This window comes from Amblyomma maculatum, chromosome 1, assembly GCF_055883805.1.
Source record: "Amblyomma maculatum isolate TAMU_Amacu chromosome 1, ASM5588380v1, whole genome shotgun sequence".
NCBI classification, from domain to species: domain Eukaryota; kingdom Metazoa; phylum Arthropoda; class Arachnida; order Ixodida; family Ixodidae; genus Amblyomma; species Amblyomma maculatum.
Genome location: NC_139344.1, coordinates 355957473 through 355980923, shown reverse-complemented (window position 1 = coordinate 355980923; position 23451 = coordinate 355957473). Strand labels below are relative to the sequence as shown.

Here is a 23451-nt window from a genome sequence, read left to right as displayed (position 1 = left end):
TCTTCCTAACATCACATAACTTCATCTGCAGCGAATCGAAGATGCCATCTAACCATCTCGTTCGCTGCCTACCCCTTCTCCGGTGACCCTCAACCTTTCCCAACATCAAATCTTTCTTCAGCGACTCCTCTCTTCTCGTCAGATGACCAAAGTAGCTGAGCTTTAACTTTAGAATTTGACCCTCCAATGAGCAGTCAGGGTTTATGGTCGACAATATCGACTGATTTGATCTTCTGGCAGTCCAAGGAACTCTCAAGAGTCTCCGCCAGCACCACAATTAAAACGCGTCAATTCTTCGGCAGTCAGCCTTCTTCACAGTCCAACTTTCGCATTTATACATCACAACTGGAAAGACCATAGCACGCGTTATACGGATCTTGGTTGGCAGACTAATGTCTCTGCTCTTTACTAGGCGATCAAGGCTAGCCATGGCTCTCTTTCCCAGAAGCAGGCGTCTTCTAATTTCATAGCTGCAGTCTCCTTCCGAGGTAATCTTGGAGTCCAAGAAGAGAAAATCTGCCACAGCTTCCACTTGTCCATTGATGCTCCAGGACTTGATAGGGCAAGACGCCATGATCTTTGTCTTTTTAATGTTCAGTTTAAGCCCAAACAAGATCAACCTACCTAGGTCTTTTGTGTTTAACGTTTCTTCTGTGCATCCCTTCTATTTTGGACGCGCTTTTTTTTTCTGGACCTGCGTTTCCCTGAATGGCAAAGAAACGTTAGCAGTTAGAAACGGCGGTCTTGGGTACTTCGCCGGTCCCATCGAGCTCCGTGAGGCTGTAAACAGCGACATCGCTCTCGGTGACTCCAGCTGGGGTCGTTTTTAGAATTTTGTTTACCATGAGCGCCGAAGCATTTTTGTGGCTTTCGTTCCGGCTTCTTCGCCGTTTCTGTTGTCTTTCCTTTCCCTTCGAAGCCTAGTTGCAGCGCCTGAGCCCTGTCCCATTACATCTGTTTTCTATACAACTCAGGCCCAGTGGAGGAGAAAGTGTGTGGTCATCCGTGTCTTTAATGTTTCCGCGTACATTTTCTTGAACAGAAACTACGCTTTTTGTGGAACATTTGCCTTCGCCCCTAAAACTCTGTACCTTTCCCTCCTTCACCCTCAACTCATCGCCTCTGCCCTCCCTCAGCCTCCCATCACCGAGTCAATTCCTCATGAGGATGAGGACGCCCTCATGAGGGTTCAACTTCGTTAGGATGTTCATGTCTGGTCAGTAGTATGAAAGGTGTCCCTAATAGCGCGAAAGTTATTCCAGTGTGCGGAAAATTTGATGTTCACCCGGACGGATACAGCTAGGGACAGGGATTTGAATAATGTGATGGTCTCTGAGCAGTTCTTCATCTGTAACCTGCCAGGTGACATCTCACCGTCCCCGGCCCATCGTGAGGTCTGGCATGGTGGATTGCTAGTGATGACAACCTTCCCGAGTGATGAAACTGCAGGTGTTATGAAGATGTGTTTGAACTCCGTTTATTGTGTCATTGAGTATGCATACAACCCGAATAACGTGCAGCACACGTGTGTGTGTGTGTGTGTGTGTGTGTGTGTGTGTGTGTGTGTGTGTGTGTGTGTGTGTGTGTGTGTGTGTGTGTGTGTGTGTGTGTGTGTGTGTGTGTGTGTGTGTGTGTGTGTGTGTGTGTGTGTGTGTGTGTGTGTGTGTGTGTGTGTGTGTGTGTGTGTGTGTGTGTGTGTGTGTGTGTGTGTGTGTGTGTGTGTGTGTGTGTGTGTGTGTGTGTGTGTGTGTGTGTGTGTGTGTGTGTGTGTGTGTGTGTGTGTGTGTGTGTGTGTGTGTGTGTGTGTGTGTGTGTGTGTGTGTGTGTGTGTGTGTGTGTGTGTGTGTGTGTGTGTGTGTGTGTGTGTGTGTGTGTGTGTGTGTGTGTGTGTGTGTGTGTGTGTGTGTGTGTGTGTGTGTGTGTGTGTGTGTGTGTGTGTGTGTGTGTGTGTGTGTGTGTGTGTGTGTGTGTGTGTGTGTGTGTGTGTGTGTGTGTGTGTGTGTGTGTGTGTGTGTGTGTGTGTGTGTGTGTGTGTGTGTGTGTGTGTGTGTGTGTGTGTGTGTGTGTGTGTGTGTGTGTGTGTGTGTGTGTGTGTGTGTGTGTGTGTGTGTGTGTGTGTGTGTGTGTGTGTGTGTGTGTGTGTGTGTGTGTGTGTGTGTGTGTGTGTGTGTGTGTGTGTGTGTGTGTGTGTGTGTGTGTGTGTGTGTGTGTGTGTGTGTGTGTGTGTGTGTGTGTGTGTGTGTGTGTGTGTGTGTGTGTGTGTGTGTGTGTGTGTGTGTGTGTGTGTGTGTGTGTGTGTGTGTGTGTGTGTGTGTGTGTGTGTGTGTGTGTGTGTGTGTGTGTGTGTGTGTGTGTGTGTGTGTGTGTGTGTGTGTGTGTGTGTGTGTGTGTGTGTGTGTGTGTGTGTGTGTGTGTGTGTGTGTGTGTGTGTGTGTGTGTGTGTGTGTGTGTGTGTGTGTGTGTGTGTGTGTGTGTGTGTGTGTGTGTGTGTGTGTGTGTGTGTGTGTGTGTGTGTGTGTGGCTAGGTGACGTCCTAGTATTAGCGGCCAAAATCGACCAACTATGGAGAAGGAGAGCCCGGCGCTGCTCAGCGGCGCATAAGAGCGGAGAGGTTAAACACAACCAATCCCAAGGTTGCTGCCGGGCTGCTGGCTGCCGCTAATAGAAGCAATGAGAGTAATGGAGCTAATCGTAAGCGCAGCCATGCAGCGTTTGCTTTCGCAACTCAACTTGGTTTAACAGGAGCTAAACCACTGCCACGTGTTATTAGCAGTATTTGTTTATCGTTTTCTTCGTTACGTATTCTTACTGATTCCTATGATGCTGGAAGGAACATCGCAATGATTCCGATAAAATGAGACTGACCTTCATTTAGCTCTTCTACGCTTCACTTATGGACTGTATATTCGGATGGCTAATTCAGTTTAGTCTACGAGACAGAGCAGAGTCCCTTTGCACTCGCTTATATTATTTGATACTTCAACTGCTGCTCTCCTTGGACAAATGGTGGCTTCGGGGCGAGCAGTTGCACCTCAAGGTATGAGTAGCAGCAGGCTAATACTTAACCTCGCTACAGTTATTCTAAGAGAGTGAGATAAACTTTATTCAGGGCCAAATAAAAACCTCATAAATAATCTAAGAACGACTGACAGCTCTGGCTACGAAGTTCGTCTCCAACAGGGTTGCCTTATTATTCGAAATGGCTACAAATCTCTTAACTCAGTGAAAACTCGAGGGGGGGGGGGGGGGGATGTCATGAACGTGCGTGAAATCGCGGAATGCACTTGTACCTTGGTTTTCGTCTTCTTCCAAAAGCGATCGCCATGGCCGGAATTGAACAAGTTTCATGAGTTTCAGCAGTCAAGCACCCCAAAACACTGAGCCCCTTCTGTAAGGCCTACGCCCAGGAACACGGAACGTATTAAGAGTCGCAGTGGAACAATTCACACGCAAGTGTTCTCACGCGCTCTCGGTAATCCGACGTCGCACGCAGAGAAACCACGTAAGGTCCTTCGTGAGCCCAAGCGGTGCTTGCAAAGGGCAGGACTTCGCAAATTCCAGGGAAAAGAAAAACGCCATTTTGGTCGGTATCAGTGTGAGGGCGCGTAGCGCGCGTGCCTTTTCTCGTTCTCAGTAGTTTGTCCCTAGCTCTACAGCGTCGTCCGCGGATAAGCCAGCGTGTTGTTTATATGACGCGTTGGGTGTTTCCGAGACTCCCTGCCGCGTGCCTCTGCTTAACACAGCGCCAAATGACACCGTCGCGTTCGACACGTGCGTGGCCCGCTTGCAGCGGAGGGATGGAAGAGAGAAAACCCAGGGCTCGTTAATTCTGTCACGTAGAAAAGCAAAGGCTAGCACGCTTGTGCGTGTGTTTACATTGCGGCTTCCCCTGCCTGGTACCTCTTGCGCCAAGTGGCGTAGAAGGCGCTCGAGACACCGTCGGGTTTCTGGGCTAATGGCCCGTGTCACGAGGATGAGACCCGCATGCAACCTCCCCGCTAACCTCTGTTGCTTCACGTTACAGCGGTTGCAAGCTCACGCGTGTTGTGTCTTGGGTTTCATAACGCATGCTCTACTATCAATGGTTGAGGATGTTCGTTTACTTTACCTAACTCAAGAAAGTAAATGAGCCGGGAAGGGGGCATCGATTATGGGTCATACCTTATGGATGAGGACAAAAATAAAGGAATGTAATATGTATAAGCTTTTTCGACGTCTTCAGAAAATGGTTAAGCTAATTCTTTTAATAGATGCGAGGTTGAAAATACGCCTCTTTTTATGTCATATTAGTCCCCGATATGACCGTTATTTGTACAAGCACAATGAAAGCTCTTGTAGCCCATGGGCCATTTTGAATTTTGACCCTTATTTGTACAAGCACAATAAAATTCCTCGTAGCCCACGTGCCATTTTGAAGTATAAAACCATTCATTCATTCATTCCATAGAGGGGCGCAAGTAATGCCACTGAGAAAACTTCAGAGGGTACGCATATTGGCTAGTCGTCAAGACATTATACTCTCTGATACACCTTTTTCCTGCATCTTATGTTCACTTTTTTTCCAGTTATTTGACCTTACCTTTTCGGAAACATTATGGAATTTTAACAGTTCCACGCGTGAAACAGTCAGAGAAGGGCTTTCTTCCCAGGAGGCACTGATTATTAGGGTTTGGACCTTGTTGCGGGCTTAGGTTTGTGAACTAAACGAAATAGTTGGCGCAAATCAAACAAAAAGAGAAGGTTCTCAAACATCTTGGTTTGCTTATCTTGCATCATTCCTTATCAGCATAGCAGGGAGGAATAGATGAATAGATATATCCCGATCCTACTACAAGGGAATAACGCCTATAGAAAAGAGCCAGTGTTCAAAAGGCCCAGGAAACTTACATTGGGTTTCTATCGTCCCGTTGCCTAGGTCAACAGTGACCTAAAACAAATTCTGAGAGCACTGTTGGATCTACACTGCAGAAATGCGAATGCCGGAGCGTTGCTCCTGCACAGAGTGCATCACGTTTGTTCTCATTATTATCTACCAAACGTGCCCTCATTATCATTGCTACTGCCATCACTGTCATTATCGCTAATTTCATGAGAAAACTACTTTGAAATCTTTCGGTTCCATGTATTCCTATGGGCGGTAACGCTACTTTTCACCCCCAGTCTGCTCAGCCTGGCGACAGAAGCGCCACCGCATCGTGCTTACGTCACAGATCGGTGTTGGTCTATAGGCTGTGAATTTTTGCTCCACAGGAAGCCATGGGGGCTGATCGATATTTTTGCGTCCTATAGTGCATTTGAGCGTGTCGACTGGTTTGAAGGTATGGCTACCCCCCTAGATTGTGGTAGTAATGTTGTGCTAATAGAAGGCTTTAATTGTGTATGTCACCTGAATGATCGTACCATGCCTAGAGCCCACAGGCAGAAGTAGTGAAGTGTAGTTGCATGTTATAGATGACGCAGGACTCATTGATACAGGGACCTCATGTCATTCAATTACACTATTCACGCATATCCAGGCGAGGTCCCACGCGCCCCTAGACAGGATTTAAATTTCTTCCTCTTTGGCTTCTCGTGATCAGTTGTGTGAAACTGTACCGGTTTTGTTCTACGGTGATTGCTCGGCTCGGGAGAAATACCTGTTCAAACTTTAGGCCGCAGTGGGAGATTTTGAAATGAATTTCTTCGTTTGTAGTGGCCAGGAATTTGCTTTTCGAATACGCTCACAACTGCAAGTATGTTTGACAGGTGCCATACCATTCTTTGCTGCTTGGGAGCTGTTTAAACAGGAGGTGCGAGCGATAACTATTGAAATGTGGTTTGTTAGATCTTTCTACAGCACGTTTCAAGAAAAGACCCTGCATAAATCTTTGCATAACTTCTATGAATTGGAATGTGAGGCACCGGGATATTATTTAGACGAAACTGCTAGTGTAAAGTGTGGCCTATAAAAACAGGATTTGGATTATATTTAGACGAAACTACTAGTGTAAAGCGTGACCTACAAAAACAGGACACTGAAAGATACAGGTGTGCCCGAGTTCGATCTCGTACAAATCGTGCATTGCACCGTGAAAACCCTACGCGACAATCTCTACTTCACGAACACCTTCACACTACTTCTAAGCTGATACCGAAAATGATGTCCAGGCATCCTTATAACGAGAACGTGCGATATGATATCTGTGTTTGCGAGCTATTTTTAATAAAGCTCCTGTTACTCCTAATTTGGATCTACTAGCTAACTTCACAGCACATAAAACACCTTTTTCAGATGATGACAGCGCTGTCATCAATGACCTGTCACGTTGGAGAAATAGAACAGGCAAATCCCCAAATTACCTCTCTCCAAACCACCTGGCCCTCATGGCATCTCATGCGAGTTTTACAAAGCTTTAAATCTTTGCTAAGCCTTGTTCTGCTGCTGATTTTCACTTAGTTTAGATGCAGGGATCCTTACTCAGTCCTTTACTAGGAATCACAGTCTTAATTTCAAAGAGAACGTATGAATAAACATTGCGCTCAATGGATAGCTACAGGGCGATCACGTTGGAAAATGTGGACTACAAAAATGTTTGCGAAAGTTCTGTCAATTCGTCTACAACATGCGATTGCGGTTCTCATTAGCCCACATTAGACATACGCTTTGAGGGGCCGCTCCATATAAAATAAAATCCATATTGCACGAACAATTCTCGGATGTTGCTCTGGCTCTTATGAGCAGCTTGCTCTACTCCAGATTGACCTTGCGAAGGCTTTTGATCATGTCCGGCATTCGTTTGTTTTTTCTTCTCGCGCCTGCCAATGTTGGATCAACCGTACTTAAAAGGGTAAAACTTTGTTGCAAGTGTTCCACTCGCTTAATTGTTAATGGTTACCTCTCTGAGCCTGTGCCAATACGATCATGCGTGAAGCAAGGCTGTCCTAAGTCACCGCTACTCTTTTCCCTTTACCTAGAGCCACTTTGTTTGAGTGTACTGCAAAACAACAATATCCGCGATCATGTTGTCTTTAGTAATGAAGTCAAAATGCTTGCGTACGTCGGTGATTTGGCGTTTTGCTGTCCTGATAAACCCAGTATTGACAAAACTATAACCACTATTGATCAGTTTGATATTGTCTCTGGCACTCAAATGAATAGGTCTTTAGTTAGAGGGCGTGCAAGAGCCCATTTATCGGAGCCTCACGTTACCTTTTCCGATTTAGGAGTTAGTTCGGCGAGCGAACGGGAGAAATCCGCGAATATAGGCCAATAAAATGCAAGAACAGTACAGGAAACAGTACTTAAGCAGGTGATCAACAAGTACAGTTTGGTATACAACGGAACGTCTTCGTGTCTGCTCAGTGTGACCCGCTCCAGCAACACGCCGAATTCTTCATTTTGCATAGCTAGCAGTTTTTTAGGATTACCTTTATATAATAGATGTTAACACTAGATGAAAACTTAGGTATTGTTGTTCGATTTTGGGATACAGTAACAGTTTTAAAGGAGAGCAGAATTCGTATCGACATCTTGACAAAGTGCCTAAGTACATTAGTAAATTGTTCATGATGTGGTTCACACACACTATGAAAAAGCTTGAAAACATTTATATTTCACTACTGTCGCAGTATGAGTGGGGTCCATGAGGTCACCGAAAAATTAACTGGAGGAAAGAAAACCCCTTCAGATTATTTGGTGTCAACTCTAGAGCAGTTTGAATTTTGATTTTCCCCTTTCGTCGTGTGTTTCAAGAATAGTGTTGGTTTTATGAATTAAGTCTTCCAGAGAAAGACTACTGGGAGGCTATCGTCAGCGTACACGATGTATTTTATGTGCCGTGCTATATTATTTATCAATAATAAAAACGTTAAAGACAATAGTTATTAGGAGGCTAACCTGTGGAAGGTCAGTACGAATAGGATAAGAACATTATTTGTTCTGTCAATAAAAGTTGCTTGCAGACGTCTTGCTTAGAGCTAGGCACCACGAAATCCATATCTTTCAAACTTAAGGAGTTTTTTTCGTGGTTGATAATCTCGAATGCTAGGTCGGCGAAAATTCCAGCGCTCTTAACAATTAGCAGAAATTGAGGAGTTGTACAAAACATGCTAATATTTCCCATGTAATGTGAACGTTAGATTAAGGTATGTACTTTGATATGCTGTCCCATAAGTTCTTTAAATACCTCCACTGTATGATCAATGTGGCATCTAGTTGGTTGCATCGCAGTGTATAAACTTACAATGCATTGTGGGAGCCTATATAGAGTCAATGCTGCCAATATTTACATCCCATGAACAGTATCCGTTCTTAACAGCTTAATATCTGTTACGGGTTCTAATTGTACCCCTGATATTAAACTGATTTTTGTAGCGCGGCGGAGTGTTCGGGGCTTGCTCCAACTCCGCCACGGGTTGACCCGGTACTGCACTACTTCCGGGACGCGAACTTTTAATGTAAGTAGGTTACTACTAAGATCAAGACCCCTGTTTTTATTTTTACATTCTCGATCTGCTCATTGCCTAACTAGGCCAAGCACTGCTATTAGCTTAGAAGATTTCAAATTTTCTACGCATTTGATATTTAGAAAGAATCGTTAAGAACATCAAGTGTCTGAAAGACACATCTAAATTCGAGTAAATTGGCTAAAATTTAGAAACAATGGCAAACACAAAGAGAACTTGCTTCGTGGCAATAAATGAATGTATGTGAATTGCCTGGCCACAGTGGCTTAGTTTTTATAAGGCGCACGACTACAGAATCGGGTTACCCGCGCTAAATCCCAGCCGATGCAGCCTGGTTTCGCCGAAGGTCAAATGCAAGAATTTCATGTGCTGTGCGATGCCGGTGCAAGGTAAAGGTCTCTACGTCATCGAAATTATACGTACAGGATCCTTCAAAATATGTGCGAACACGGCGAAGCGTTCGCACATATTCGCATATTCGCACATATTCGCATATCCGCACATATTTGAAGCGTTCGCATGCGCACATAGCGTGCGCATGCGCCACATTGTTTCGATGCGCGACCGCGCCGGATGCGCTGACGCTCACGGAGCGCGGGCACGCTTCGCCGTGTTCGCACATATTTTGAAGGACCCTGTACATCTGCAATACGGCGTCCATCATAGTTTGATTTATACAGTTAACGTCACAAAATGAATCAAAGTAAAGAACGCCAAGCGAAGAAACGGTAAAAGCAAACAAATATAGGTCCAAAAGCGGCTGACACTCAAATCCGTCAAAACCTCAAACAGAAAAGTTGGTCATTGCCACTATGGTAAGCACAGTTGGGCTGGGCTTCATGGCAGCCTCTTATTGTGCCTTAGTGCTTGCTTGCACTTGATGTCGTTGGAAATAAAGCATGTTGCAATTACTACGTAGAGGAATGATCCAAGGAATTTACCATATATTTTAAGAAAATGGCTGTTTTCTAAACAAAATGTAACCTCATGTAACCGCGACTGCTAGGCACATAATAAGTGGTCATGAAACAAGATTACCAGAATTGAGAGTTCAAGCAGCTCCGCCTATATGGTCTGAACGTTAGAGCTGAGAAGGCCTGAACCTAAATTAAAAGGAACGTAGCGAACTGCTCTAAACAACATGGTTGTGACAGTACAGTGAGCATAGTAGATTAGAGTATCAGCAAAGGTAACGGCACCATGTTCGATGTAAAGGCCAGGAGATGGGTATAGCAAGGACATGTAAAGTAAAAGCAAGGTAGCCAATGCCTGCTGAGGTAGCGATTACTCCACTTTCAATGTCAGGAACTTAGCACAGTTCGGAATGGAAGCGACTTGCTGGCTTTATTTCAACTAGTTGGCGCTGCACTGTGCCACTCAGACGGCGCGGATTCAGGTACCGACCTTTGAGGTTGCTTGAAACTAACCTTGAGCCTTCTGGCTGCACTCGAGTAAGTTGTGTACCGCTATTCAGAGGGCGCTCTCTCGAGAGATATACGGCAGGAGCGAAGCTACCAGAAGAGGAGAGTATGAAAGAAGAACAGGAGAGAATTTTGGACGGTCAGATTGGAGGTACCTCTCCGGCATTGTTAAGTACAGAAGGCGTTGGCTAAATGCTACATAATGTATGCAGTGTGATTACAAAATTATCAGATGGCGAGGGGACAATGCAGCCGCAGGTGATGCATGACCAAGTTCCTTAAACACACGTGCAACAGACGTTTGGAATGTAGTGCGCGGTATTTATATTGAGCGGGGGAACCCACTTCTATATGACTCGTCTGCGAACATTTCTGTCGCAGGCTGACTGAAGAAATCGCGTCTCGTAAAGTTAATAAAAATTTGGTGGAGCGATGGAGAATGTTAGCTGGAGGACAAGTAATCGGAACAGCTCACCGGAATGGGCAAAGGTTCTACAATATTCAGGGCCGTAATGTATAACTCGTAGGTAATTGAACAGACTGGCACTTTGCTTCTGTTTTACTCTGTACACATCAGCAATGATATGAATTCCCATTGATGTTAGGCGTTGAACAACAATAATAAGTATCACAGTAATTATACAGCAAATACATTATTCTTAAGATATCTACATTCTTTATCTAGTTGATTAAGCAATGACTAGTTATAATACATGGAGACTTTCATTTAACGTTTTCCATTTCTTGAAAAGAAATGGTCATGGTGTCTCGATAGGATAATAAGCAAATGTCGATTGGCTGGGAATGAACTACTATTCTGACCCGGCCGTTGAGTATTATTTTATGCGGCGTGTCTGAACCAGTCTCCTGACATGGTGAGTTCTGATGTACTACATTCTAAATCTAGCTGTTAGGATCACGTGACATATCCCATATCACGCGATACTATTGAATGGTCGTAAACAATGTGGTTCTGAACATTGATCTGTTCAGAAGATAATTTCTACAATCGAGGCATTGTCCTCAATCTGTTATCTTTCCAGGAGTTCCTTCCATACACTCAGCTAGCGCGACCCAAAGAGCCGCATTACTATGAAGCGTTTCTATAAAGAGACAGTGTATTACATGTAGCAGCAGAACGACGCGAGCAGCAGAGACTTTAAGCATACATTGCTTGATAAAGCCGGCCGTATTTTATCGACTGCTTGGGAATACATGTATTGACCGTGATGGGCTTATGTCGGCTTTCCCTGCTGAACGCAGTGTCTTCTCTCACAAAGCTTGTACAAAGCGGACTTATGGCTGTAAAGCGTAAGCAACCGACGGCGGGAGACTCAAAAATTGAATCAGCTTTAAAGACGGAACAAAGCGACCTCGATCTGGACCCCGTGGGCTTAGTTTCTCTAAGCTCAAATTTGTATCGGGAAAGTATCAAGGCTATGAACAACACGCAATTCAAGCGGCCATCTGGATACGAGGACCAGCACATGGACATCGGCTGTGGAGCAGGCAACTTTACCGCTGAAGAACTGCTGCCGCGTCTGCGTCCTTGCAAGCGTGTTGTGGGTATTGACGTATGTAGTGGAATGATCGACTACGCCAGGAAATACCACCAGCAGCCACAGCTTTCCTTCGAGGTTCTTGACATAAGCGACGGGAATCCAAACAATATTGTGGAGAAGTATGGTTTGTTTGACCGTGTATACGCGTTTTTGTCATTCCATTTTACGTCAGATTTGGAGAAAACTTACCGCAACATTTATCGGCTGCTTAAAGACGGCGGGGAGTGCTTGGCCGTTAGCTTCAACAGAACCGGCATCACGGACACGTGGCATGATGTCTACAACATGGAAGCATGGATGGGTCTCCTTCCTGTGAGTGCTAGGTCGGCGTGCTCAACGCCGACCAATTCTTGTTTTCAAACTTACTCTGTAAAGGAAATTTGAGGTACAGGGCCTCTAATAAGCTTTTTTTTCTGTAATAAGGAGGTATGACAAGAATAGCTGAGGAGCATAACTACAATTTGGTGATATTCTTGTTTTCAAACTTAGTCTGTAAAGGAAATTTGAGATACAGGGCCTCTAATAAGCTTTTTTTCTGTAATAAGGAGGTATGACAAGAATAGCTGAGGAGCATAACTACAATTTGGTGATATTTTTGTTTTTGATAATTAAATTGCGTAAAGGGGCCAATCTGACAATTCGAGTGGCCAACTTTTATTAAAACATTACTGCTGCATAAGCCATCTTTTCTTAGAGCAAGAACAAGCTTCGTTCCATTCCTCTTCCTCCTAAGTTCTCATTTGGCATTGACTGCTGGTGCTTCCAGCGCCAACCATCTTGCTCAAGATTGCAATGAGTTTCATTACTAAGTACTGCACGAAACAATATGAAAACCAGAAATTTTTGCGGTATCTTCAAAGACGTTCACGTTTGCATAATATGTGTTATGTTTTTATTCCCCAGAGAGCCATCTCCTACATCTCCCGGAGCGTCTAATAGATCAAAGAAGTGCTGGAAAATTGTAAACTATCGAACATAAAGAAAAAAAAGCGAACAATGCGGCATTATTCTTTAGTATTTAATGCCATTTTTTTTCTATGTGTAAAATGCTTCGACTATGCGCATGATGCGTTAATGGACGAACCGAAAGTTCCACAAACACTGGCAATATTGTTCAATCTGTCTTACTAGTTTCGGGACCACATTTTAAGACTCTGAAAATTGTCTTCAGAAAAAAGACAGGTACCTTTGTTTTAGTTGACAGCAGTGATTCCATGACGAGCAAGTCCTCTTGAGCGATACTTATTAGCCCGTCCTTGGCATTCGTCATTCAACATTGATCGTATATTGGATATTTGCATGAGAGAATTTACTCATCTGTCTATCACAGGCTTCTAAACATGAATGGGTCAATTATCGGCGGTTAAGCCGCTAGCATGATAGCTGTGAGCATTGTGAAAACGCTTGGAACATTGTATACTTGTTATGGGAGTGAACAGAGTATCTTAACACTCTTTGCAAACACATCATTCAAGCGTCTTCTAGCCATTCACTCCGTGCACAGAAATCATTTGGTAACATAAGCGATTAAGACCTGGCACCTGCATGTTTTGCACGCAGAACCCATATGATATGTTGCCTAGGTTTCGCTTCAACCAGCCCGTACTTCGACACGAGGTAGAGGCTGAGGAGAGAAGGGCCATTGCTGCGGCTGGACTGGATTTGATTGCCTGCAGCGCTTACTCTAGCCAGTGGACATTTCCTACAGCACATGCATGGATGGGTAAGCGAAAACGTGAACTCTAGCCAGTATACTGCGATGTGGTGGATGTGTTTTACATCTTTGCATTTGCACTGAGACAGGTACACGTGTTGCACAGCGTTCATCTTTGACAGATGAGTCCGAGATGGTACTTTATACTGCGGCAGTGAAATTCCTTTGTGAAAGGAGGTCAAAAAGAACTGACAGACAATGACATGGGGCTGCAGGAGGTAACATGCATATATTCAGGCAACGTCTTATTTGTTTACTCCTAAGCATCTACTGAATGCCCAGGTAACATGAAGCATGTGTGAATCATAGCTTTTCAGTAAAACGTTTGATTTGAAAGGACAATGTTTTTATCAGTGTGAAACATGTTTGCTCGTTCTTGCATGTGATTGTTCATTATATGCTTCAACAGCCAAATATTTTAGTGGTGTACCACTGCCAGGAGAATTCTAAAATGCTTGTTCTGTATTTTGTCCTAAATATGATCGATTGTGATTGATTTATGTCAAGCTCTCTGTTAAAAACTCTCGTACAAACTGAGCTTCCACTCATGCGGCGGCTACTACGTATTGCAGGAAATCAGAAGCCACAAGTTTGCCTTCGCGCAGACTTTTGTGTGCGATTCACTGCAGTAGTAGGTCTGCTTTGCCTGGTATCCGGATGGCCTGTATAATGATGAGATAAGCTGGTCAAGACTCGTTCTTTTGCTGTTTGTTTCAAACTGAAATTTGATTTATGGTAGTGCTTGGCTTAGAGTAAAAACGATCTGACACATTTCCATGGAGAATTTAATGCAAGACGACTGTTCAGATAAGCCAACTCCAGGACAATTCTTTGTGTTAAGTAAACAAACAATTGCCGGTTCATTGCGGCAACCTGCAACAGGCAAACAGGATTCCTATAGGAGCCGTGGTAGAGCACGTCACAATTTGAGGTTTTTTAACGCAGAGCACAAAAAATAACCAATAAATAAAGCACATCGATTAGTTTAGGCAGGTAAGACCACGAGGGGTCTTTCCAAATATGAAACAACGCTGCGAGTCCGAACTTATTTTATGCCGGCGTTATACAAGCGCAGTGCCTATAAAGTCTCCTGCCATAAAGCGTTTAGTTACGTTGTGGGCTCGAAAAGTACAGTAGTGTGGCCAGCAGCAAGAGATGTCCTTATAGCAGGAGTTATTTCAGGTAAAGTTGGGATGTGTTGGACATTACGTACAATGCCGCAAAGTACGCGCTACATTTAGATTCCCCCCCCTCCCCCCCCCCCCCCCCCCCAGAAATTTAACGTTTTGCACATTTGTCTAATAGCGCATTCCTTTCCAAGTCGGTGTGGCTATCTTGTCGTCGTTATTTTGCTACGTGCCAATTTTTCGCTTTTTTCCGTGTCGGTCGTAGGGTCAGGCATAGACGGCTAAGCTTAGATCTTAAGTGTGTAAACATCTTCCTCAGAACTAACAACCCTTTTAATGTTATCGTTGCTGTATGCGGGTTGTTGATCCTTATTGGGCTGTACCCGAGTCTATGTGAGCATAACAGGAGGAGCGCAATGGCGACTTTCCTGCTATCAGCCACAATTAAGACTGACCAAAGTCACATGGCCAAGCTAATCCAAGCACACTGTGTGCTCCCTTCTTTTTTCTGTTGTGACGACCGGATTCCTCGCGTTTCGCTGCTTCTTGACTCATTTTGCACACTTATGGCACACATCCTGCGGTTCTGATTTGATACACCTAAGTAGTCACCTGCATGGAGTCATAGGCAAAACTATTACTCCAAGTCTTCGGCGTGGCAACTTTTCCTTTTTGGTTGGCTCTGTCTCTTGAGGCCCGTTCCCGATTTTCTCATTGCCCCTCCTAGAAACGTCGTCTTCAGTCGTCCATTCCCACGGTCTCTTTCCTTTTCAAGTACGATGCGTAGTCACGCGAGCGTGCCAGTCCGCTAGTCTTCAAGTCAGTAACAGCTAACATTGTAAAAATCTGACTTGAACTGCCGTTTTCTCGTCAGAAGAAATGTGGCGTAGCGTCCGGTGATGAAATAGCTTGATACTATCGTGCCCGTGCAAAGTCTCATATGCAATACATTTTGTCGTTTAATACTGGCATGCGTATCTTGTAGATTTTTCACCAACTCTTTCGTTACCGCGAGAAAATGGTATATATGGTATATATAAATAAGATAATGTTTTTGACAAAACAAATAATGATCAGTACAAGTTAAACAAACTCGAGTTCCGTCTGATTTAGCTGATTAAGCACTAAAAGGCATCGGGAATGTCCTGATTCACGGCACATAGAACAGATCGAAAAAAGGTTAATAATTAATGGCCATTAAGCACACTTAAATACGCAGTAAGTGACGTCTAAGCGTAGACGTGATAAATCTGAATCTTGCGGCAGAAAGCTTTTCTTATCTATCATGTCAAATTCACGAAAAAAAAAAGTAGTTGCCAGAGTAGTGAGAAATATCTGTGGAAGGAATAAATCAGGAAATGAAAAAGTAAAGTATAAGTATATGAACATGGCAACTATATTGATATGGAAAACGAGAGCTGGAGAAGTGGAGAAGTGGACAGAAGTGGCTTTCGTCCAGCTGTTTGTATAGCTTTTAACCCAGGTGACCATCCGGTTTCTAGCTGGGAAATACAATTTGATTTGATTTGATTTAAAGCACTAGCATACGCTGTCTGACGAACTAAACATATTTACCTGAAATAATTTACACGTGCTTAATTATTTTATTCATCAATGTTTGCTGACATTGATGATGCCGTGAGGCCACAGGGAGAAAACAGAAGGCTTAAGAAGCTACACTCCTAAATGAAGTCTTGTGCTTGGCGTCGCGTCTTAGGGCGTCTTCGCATATCCCGATGTAGAGGGCGCAGACGCCCGCTGTGCCATGGGGGGGGGGGGGTGATTGCAAGTGATTGCTTTGGTTACGTTCCAATGCGATCGAAGGAGGCTGTGAGAGACTCCGTAGTTGAGGGCTCCAAAACTTTTGAACATCTGGGGTTCTTTAACGTACACTGATACCGCACAGCACACGGGCTCTTCGTCTCCATCGAAAAACGGGCGCAACGACCAAGAATCGATTCCGCAGATCCTTGGTCACAGAAGTCGCGTGCACAAACCACTGCACCACCGTGATAAGATGATCTTTAGAGTCAGCAGTTCTAGGGCCGCAGGCCACATTGTTTTGCCGCAAAATATTTTCTTCGTGTCGGTTACTGTATCGAGTAGGCATTATCAGCACAGGCTGCCAAAAACTGTTTCGTGTGTTAACCCCTGCTCTGTATTTTCTCTTCAATGCAGAAAACTACGTGAAGTTCTTCAAATTGGATGCTCGAGTCCCCGATAAAAAACAAGGCGAATTTCAAGATGCCTTCATGTCTGCCCTTCTCAAAAGAGTGACCATGACACCAGAGGGAGCCAGCCTTATTTACGATGTCATCGTCGCTCACTCTCAGAAGCCAGAGGTTGCATCTCGTCCATTTCAGGCTCACTGACACGATTGGAATCATGAACGCGCGGTCGCTAATAATTTCATAGAACACGCGCCTTTACGACAAAAGCTGAGTAAATAAATACGTGGTCACCTTGCAGCTTTTAGTCCTGAAAGACCACAGAAATAGCAGAGAAAGAAGTTTCCTACATAGTTTGAATTCTGTCTCTGCATGCTGTTTGGAATCACATATTCACATCACACAAAAGTCGGAGAAACCTGGTTGTTCAGTAGACTAAGTCCTGTATGCTCAGCTGGAAAGAACAGTTGATTTTAATTAGGACGTGTCAGCCAAGCTCCCTGACTCTCGAGATAGTCCTCGGTCCCTAGGAACCACGCCCATTAACAAAGTAAAATATTATAAGACCAATGTCTGAGGTTTCCGTAGCTAGAGTCAGACTTGAAGCAAGCCTGTAGACTACTTTTAAGCATTTTTTTCCTTCATAGTCGTTAGGAACCTCGACTTCTCAGCCAGGCAAAATGCAATGCTTCCGTGTATCCCAATGCGCGTTATATTACCCCACGTCGTCGAAATTACCCGGAGGCCTTCACTAAGGTGTCTCTTATAGTGTAAGTAGCTTTAGAACATTACATGTTATGAGGCAAACCAAGAATACCATTTAATTAATGAAATGGGAGCCTATGCCAACCGCTTTTATTGCTCTTATATATGCCGAAAGGGATTTTCTGGCACGCATGCTTCGCCGAAATCTCTGTGCGAAGTGTGCCCTCAGGTCCTACGTTATGATAGTGTGAACATTTTTAGCAGATGCTCGGAACCCCCGACGTCATTTCCTGGCGGCACAGTGGTGTAGAGCACCATACACAACACACACAATTTATTTTACCCACACAAAGCTAAAGCTCCATTTGAATTTAAGGACGACAGGTAATTGTAGAACATTCATGTGCGCACTTCTTCACTGACGCAAAAGTTATATAAAACGGAATGATTTCTAATAATGTTCTCTAAGCTGAGCCAGATTAGAGCGTTTTGAAAGAAGCCTTGTTTAAAAGGGAACATTACGATTATTTGCTTAGCTGTCAGTAGAGGAAAGAAAAATAGAAAGATAGGGCACACGTCACAGTAAAAGCAAAATTATCTTTTTACTAAGCACTTTCTGTCAAGACTTCGGAATAGCGCTGTAAATTGATGCCCAGCAGCCATCACGCCTTTTATTTCTAGAACACATGAAAATTCTCCATTCAGGCGGAGAAATTCCTTTACGTCCTTTTAGAGATTCAAACTATATTTAGCAAAAAGGATATTCCCTGTTCCCGTCATGTGTAATTATATAACTGCAGAAGGTACGATCTCAAAATGACCTGTAGACATAAGGAGCTTTTTGCGGCATTAGGAAACTGGATCTGCTGTTTCTTGTGGCGGCCGAATGGGGCACATCAGACAAAGGCCGCCAAAATAGGCTGCGAGTGATTTACGGTACCTGGAAGAAAAACAAGTAAGAGAGAAAAAAAGGCTAAAGCCTGCAGATGTAGCAAAAACACCCCACATTTTTTTCATGACAGCAATCTTTTCAGTCGCAAGACCACTATTATTGTGACCGATATTAAGCAATGCCTTTTAGACCGCACCCCATCATCAGACGTCGTTTTTCACATAGGAGACTGGAATGCTAAGGTCGGGAGTGAAGAAATATCCGGAATTACAGGCAAGTTCGGTCTTGGTGAGCCAAATGAAGCTGGGCAGAGGCTAGTAGAGTTCTGTCAAGAAAACAACCTGACCATAGCGAATACTCATTTTCAACAGCACAAGAGGCGCCTGTACACATGGATTTCACCGGACGGTCTGTACAGGAATCAGATCGATTATATTATTTGCCGGCAGAGATGGAGAAGCGCTATACAAGCAGTAAAAACAAGGCCTGGGGCCGATTGTGGCACCGATCATCAGCTTCTTGTTGCCAAAATTAAGCTTCGATTGAGGAAAACGCAGAAAACTAGAAGGCCTTTCAGGTATGATCTGGATCAGATTCCATTAGAATATGCTGTGGAAGTGAGGAATCGATTTCAAGAATTAGATCTAGAAGACAAAGAGCCCGAAGAGATGTGGACTGATGTTCGTGATATAATACAAGAAGTTGCTACTAAGGTAGTTCCAAAGCAAAAGAAATGCAAAAAAGCAAACTGGTTATCTGAAGAGGCTTTGCAAATAGCTGAGGAAAGGAGGATGGCAAAAATTATGGGGGAAAGAGAAAGATACAAGGTTCTCAATGCAGATTTTCAGAAAATAGCAAGGAGAGATAAGAATGCCTTCCTGAACATACAGTGTCAAGCAGTTGAGGACAACAGCCAATTAAGGAACACAAGAGCTCTGTATAAGACAATCAAAGATATCAAAGGAAGCTTCTGTGCTAAGCTGGGCGTGATAAAGGACAAACGAGGCAAGGAACTCACTGAAGCCTCAGAGATAAAGAAGAGGTGGCAGGAATACACAGAAGAACTGTACAAGAAGGACCCGGATGTGCAAACCCAACATAGGACGGTTGTGATTACTGATCTCGAGCCGGGCATCCTGAAGAGTGAAGTTGAATGGGCCTTAGCCAGCCTTGCTAAGAACAAAGCTAGCGGAATTGATGGTATTCCAGCTGAGTTGCTTCAAAACCTCAACCACGACGCTGTTAACACACTGCATACATTATGTCAAAAGATTTGGACAACCCTGCAGTGACCACAGGATTGGAGGAGGTCAGTTTACATCCCCATTCCAAAGAAAGGCAGTGCCAAAGATTGTTCCAACTACCGCACGATCGCGCTTATTTCGCATGCTAGCAAGGTGATGTTAAAAATCCTGCCAGGTAGGCTGCAGCAGTATGTGGATCGGGAGCTTCCGGACGTGCAAGCTGGGTTTCGCAAGGGCAGAGGAACTAGAGACCAAATTGCCAACCTTCGCTGGATCATGGAAAAAGCAAGAGAGTTCCAGAAACCCATTTACTTCTGCTTTATTGATTATGCGAAAGCGTTTGACTGCGTAGATCACAGCAGATTGTGGCAAGCTCTCCAAGAGATGGGAGTTCCAATTCACCTCATCTGTCTCCTCAGGAACCTTTATGAAGGGCAAGAGGCCACAGTCAGAACTGGGCATGGTCTTACTGATTGGTTTCCGATTGAGAAAGGGGTGAGGCAAGGCTGCATACTGTCGCCCTGCCTATTTAACCTATATGCAGAGTGCATCATGAGGAAGGCCGGTCTGGACGAGTCTTCAGCTGGAGTGAAGATTGCTGCAAAACGTATCAACAACCTTAGATATGCGGATGATACCACTTTAATGGCAGAAAGTGAAGTGGAACTCAAGAGACTTCTGATGCGCGTACAAGAAGAGAGTGAGAAGTTTGGGCTTAAACTGAACATTAAAAAGACGAAGATCATGGCGTCTTGCCCTATCAAGTCCTGGAGCATCAATGGACAAGAAGTGGAAGCTGTGACAGATTTTCTGTTCTTGGGCGCCAAGATTACCTCGGAAGGAGACTGCAGCCATGAAATTAGGAGACGCCTGCTTCTGGGAAAGAGAACAATGGTTAGCCTTGACCGCCTAGTAAAGAGCAGAGACATTAGTCTGCCAACCAAGATCCGTATAACCCGTGCTATGGTCTTTCCAGTTGTGATGTATGGATGCGAGAGTTGGACTGTGAAAAAGGCTGACCGCCGAAGAATTGACGCGTTTGAATTGTGGTGCTGGCGAAGACTCTTAAGAGTTCCTTGGACTGCCAGAAGATCAAATCAGTCGATATTGTCGACCATAAACCCTGACTGCTCATTGGAGGGTCAAATTCTAAAGTTAAAGCTCAGCTACTTTGGTCATCTGATGAGAAGAGAGGAGTCGCTGGAGAAAGATTTGATGTTGGGAAAGGTTGAGGGTCGCCGGAGAAGGGGTAGGCAGCGAACGCGATGGTTAGATGGCATTCTCGCGGCATTGCAGATGAAGCTATGTGATGTTAAGAAGATAGTGAGAGACCGGAAAGCGTGGCGTGACATGGTCCATAGGGTCACGAAGAGTCGGACACGACTGAACGCCTGAACTGGAACTGGATTAAGCAAGAATAAACGCTGAGGTCTTCTGACAGCTCGAATAGAACATGAGCGTTGCTAATACGCCCTGCTGCGCTAGAGAAAGGTTCCTAAGCAAGTTCAAATTCCTTTCACATTTGTATGAGACTTCAGAGAGATAGAGACAATGTTAGAATGGACTCACAGCGCAGCATGAAGGAGCTCTTAATTTGATAGGCACTAATGAATATGTGGTGAATAATTTTGTCTCATTTAGGCAACGCGTGTTGGGAACATCATCCGTTCTACGCTCTAAACACCTAACATAAAGAAAATCAAGAAGTTTACTTACGTCTCCTTACGTGCGGTAATTCGAAAGCACACAGGTGCGTCTTCAGTTGGCTTCGGTTCGCTTTGTATGTGGATTCTGGATTGCATTGGAGGCCATGAAGAAGATGAGGGTTATGCCTAGTGCAGCTAGTCATTATGCAATGTCATTAAGACATTATAGGGTAGTAATCATGACTGGCATCGGTATTTTGTAATTCTTACTTGTCATTTGGAATGTTTTGGATTGTTTTTGATTCTGTATTTTGTTCACGCATTCCGTGGGCAGCCCCTTTCTGCGTACGTCACTGATGAGCCAAGAAATGATTTTGAATTAATATGTTCGAAGGGAGATTGATTCATAGGGTAACACAAAACACGCATCACATAAAATAGACGAGATATGAGCTCTTTTATGCATGCTTTGTGTTAAGTATAACGTAACGCGTCTAAACTTATGAGTCAACTCGTGCCTTTGCATGCAATGACAAAGTTAATATTAGGCTGGTTTCCCAGCTGCTGTAAATCCAGGGAGATAGGACACTGTTAGGTAAAAGGACCAAGGTAATCCTTCCTATGTGCAATAAAGTAAAAATGTAATGCACTCTCGTTTTCCGTATCATAATGTTTATGGCAAAATTCACTACATAGGTAGCAGCACCAATAAGAAAAAAAACAAATAAAACTAAACAACGTGACTACTGTTGTTACTTATTTATTTTACATACTGGAGTGCCCCATGTAGAGGCGGTTGAATATATATAAGTGTGGGTGTAGGATGTATGGTACGCAATGGAGTATATGTATTCCTGCATGAATGCATATATAAAAGTACACTCTCTGTAGAAAGGGTGGAGCCCAGGGTATGTGCTTCTGAGCCACTTAGTGCGGCTTGTAATGCATTCCAATTGTTCCGAATTCTTTGCTGGTAAGAAGATATTTTTCCTACCCTCTCCGATGGGAAGAACCTCTAGTAATGCTAAATCAGCACCACTACAGAGCTCAGAAGAAGACCCCCTGGGCTCTACACTTTTGAAAAAGGCTGTACATTCAAAATGAAATATAAAAAGAGCAAAACATAGGTGTTAGTGGTATTCAATGGCAGCCAGTTTATATATATCTATGCGCACCTAGCTACAATGCTGTATTACTGGTGTACCATTGGAACAAATAACAAGTTATTAACATTTTTACGATTTGTATAAACTGCTGCCCGGTGAAGCTCTTGTTTTAAATACAGCCTTTTCCATAGGTTATAAACAACCCCCCACTCACGGCTTTTGTCGAAAAGAAAAAAAAAAAAACGTTTCATGCGTTAACAAACACTGCAATATATTGTAATTGTTTAGCAATGTATTAGTGCCCCGCATATTCTTAGACGGCTGAAAGCCTTTAGTTGGCAAAGAACACCATTTCTGGAGCAGTCTACATAGTCGTCGTCGTTGCGGCAGATCAGCGAACCAAGAGCCATAGTTGAGTGTTCGAATTATAGAGTTGCTGGTTAGTCATTGTTTTTAATGTTTCTCTTTCAATAGCCAGCGTTTGTTCATGATATGTCCTAAAAAGTGTAATGATGATATATTTGTCTTTGAAGGTTCATTTGCTCTGTTCTCTAAAAACGTATACGATTCGACTTGGCTTGTGTCTCTCGAACTCTGAATATGGTGAACGCTGTATACCCATTTTTGCAAGCACTCGACGTCTATAATAGGGAGGAACGCGCTTAGGCAGGTGTTCGGGGCAAACTGAGTAAGGAGCTCTTAGACGCTTTACACTAGAGAGCAAGAACACAAAAGTATTGCTGGAAAGGTGAAGCAGCATACATGTTACGGTTTATGAATAGTTCGGCGTTGGAAGCACCGGGGCTGGAAGCGTGTGTTGGCAGGACGTTGTAAAGGCATTTGCCGCCTTCGCAACGCAAGTGAAATACGACCGGATCTCGCTTCAAGCGTAGAGGACGGGAGCCCTGATACCAAAATAGGTTGCTAAAAGCTGCGTAGGCACGGAAAACATATTAGCGTGTAGCATCCAAGTCTCGATTTTTTTTTTCTCTCTGCAAACACGCCACCGTGAGCGTGGGTGGACAGAGGAACACATGTTCTGGTAAAATATGACGTTGTTGTTGTCGGATGTTGTGTACGCTCCGCAGTGGCGGTGATGCAGGCTGTGCTTAGCTTGTATCTCCTGTGCCTGGCTCGCAGTGAAATTAGAGCTGCATGTCCGAAAGAAAGCCCGATAATGTCAGTCCCACATCAAAGATTTCGAAGCTGCTAAGTTGCTGCGTGCGTTGAAGCTATAGCGTTGAGAGTGCACAAGCACACGCATTTAATTATTAGTGTTGCAAGCTGTTGACTATCCGGGAGGTGCCCACGCTGTTTTGCAAACAACGTCAACGTCAACGCCATAAACTTTCATTACAAGCTCTTGAAAGGAACGCGCGTGGGCGCAGCTTGGCACATGAAGCGACGGTCAAGCCATTGGC

The 23451-nt window shown here is 44.1% G+C and overlaps 1 protein-coding gene and 1 pseudogene across 1 annotated transcript; both read left to right on the top strand.

Annotated features, from left to right (window-relative positions):
• The first annotated feature begins 8260 nt into the window (after nucleotides 1-8260).
• Nucleotides 8261-8433, top strand: LOC146207874 (U2 spliceosomal RNA; annotated as a pseudogene).
• A 2731-nt stretch (nucleotides 8434-11164) lies between these two features.
• On the top strand, nucleotides 11165-16641 carry LOC146207873 (4-vinylphenol methyltransferase 2-like). Its single transcript, XM_084577728.1, has 3 exons — nucleotides 11165-11740; nucleotides 12989-13151; nucleotides 16448-16641. The coding sequence occupies exons 1-3, from the start codon at nucleotides 11165-11167 to the stop codon at nucleotides 16639-16641; spliced, it is 933 nt and encodes a 310-aa protein (XP_084433854.1).
• The last annotated feature ends 6810 nt before the right edge of the window (nucleotides 16642-23451 follow it).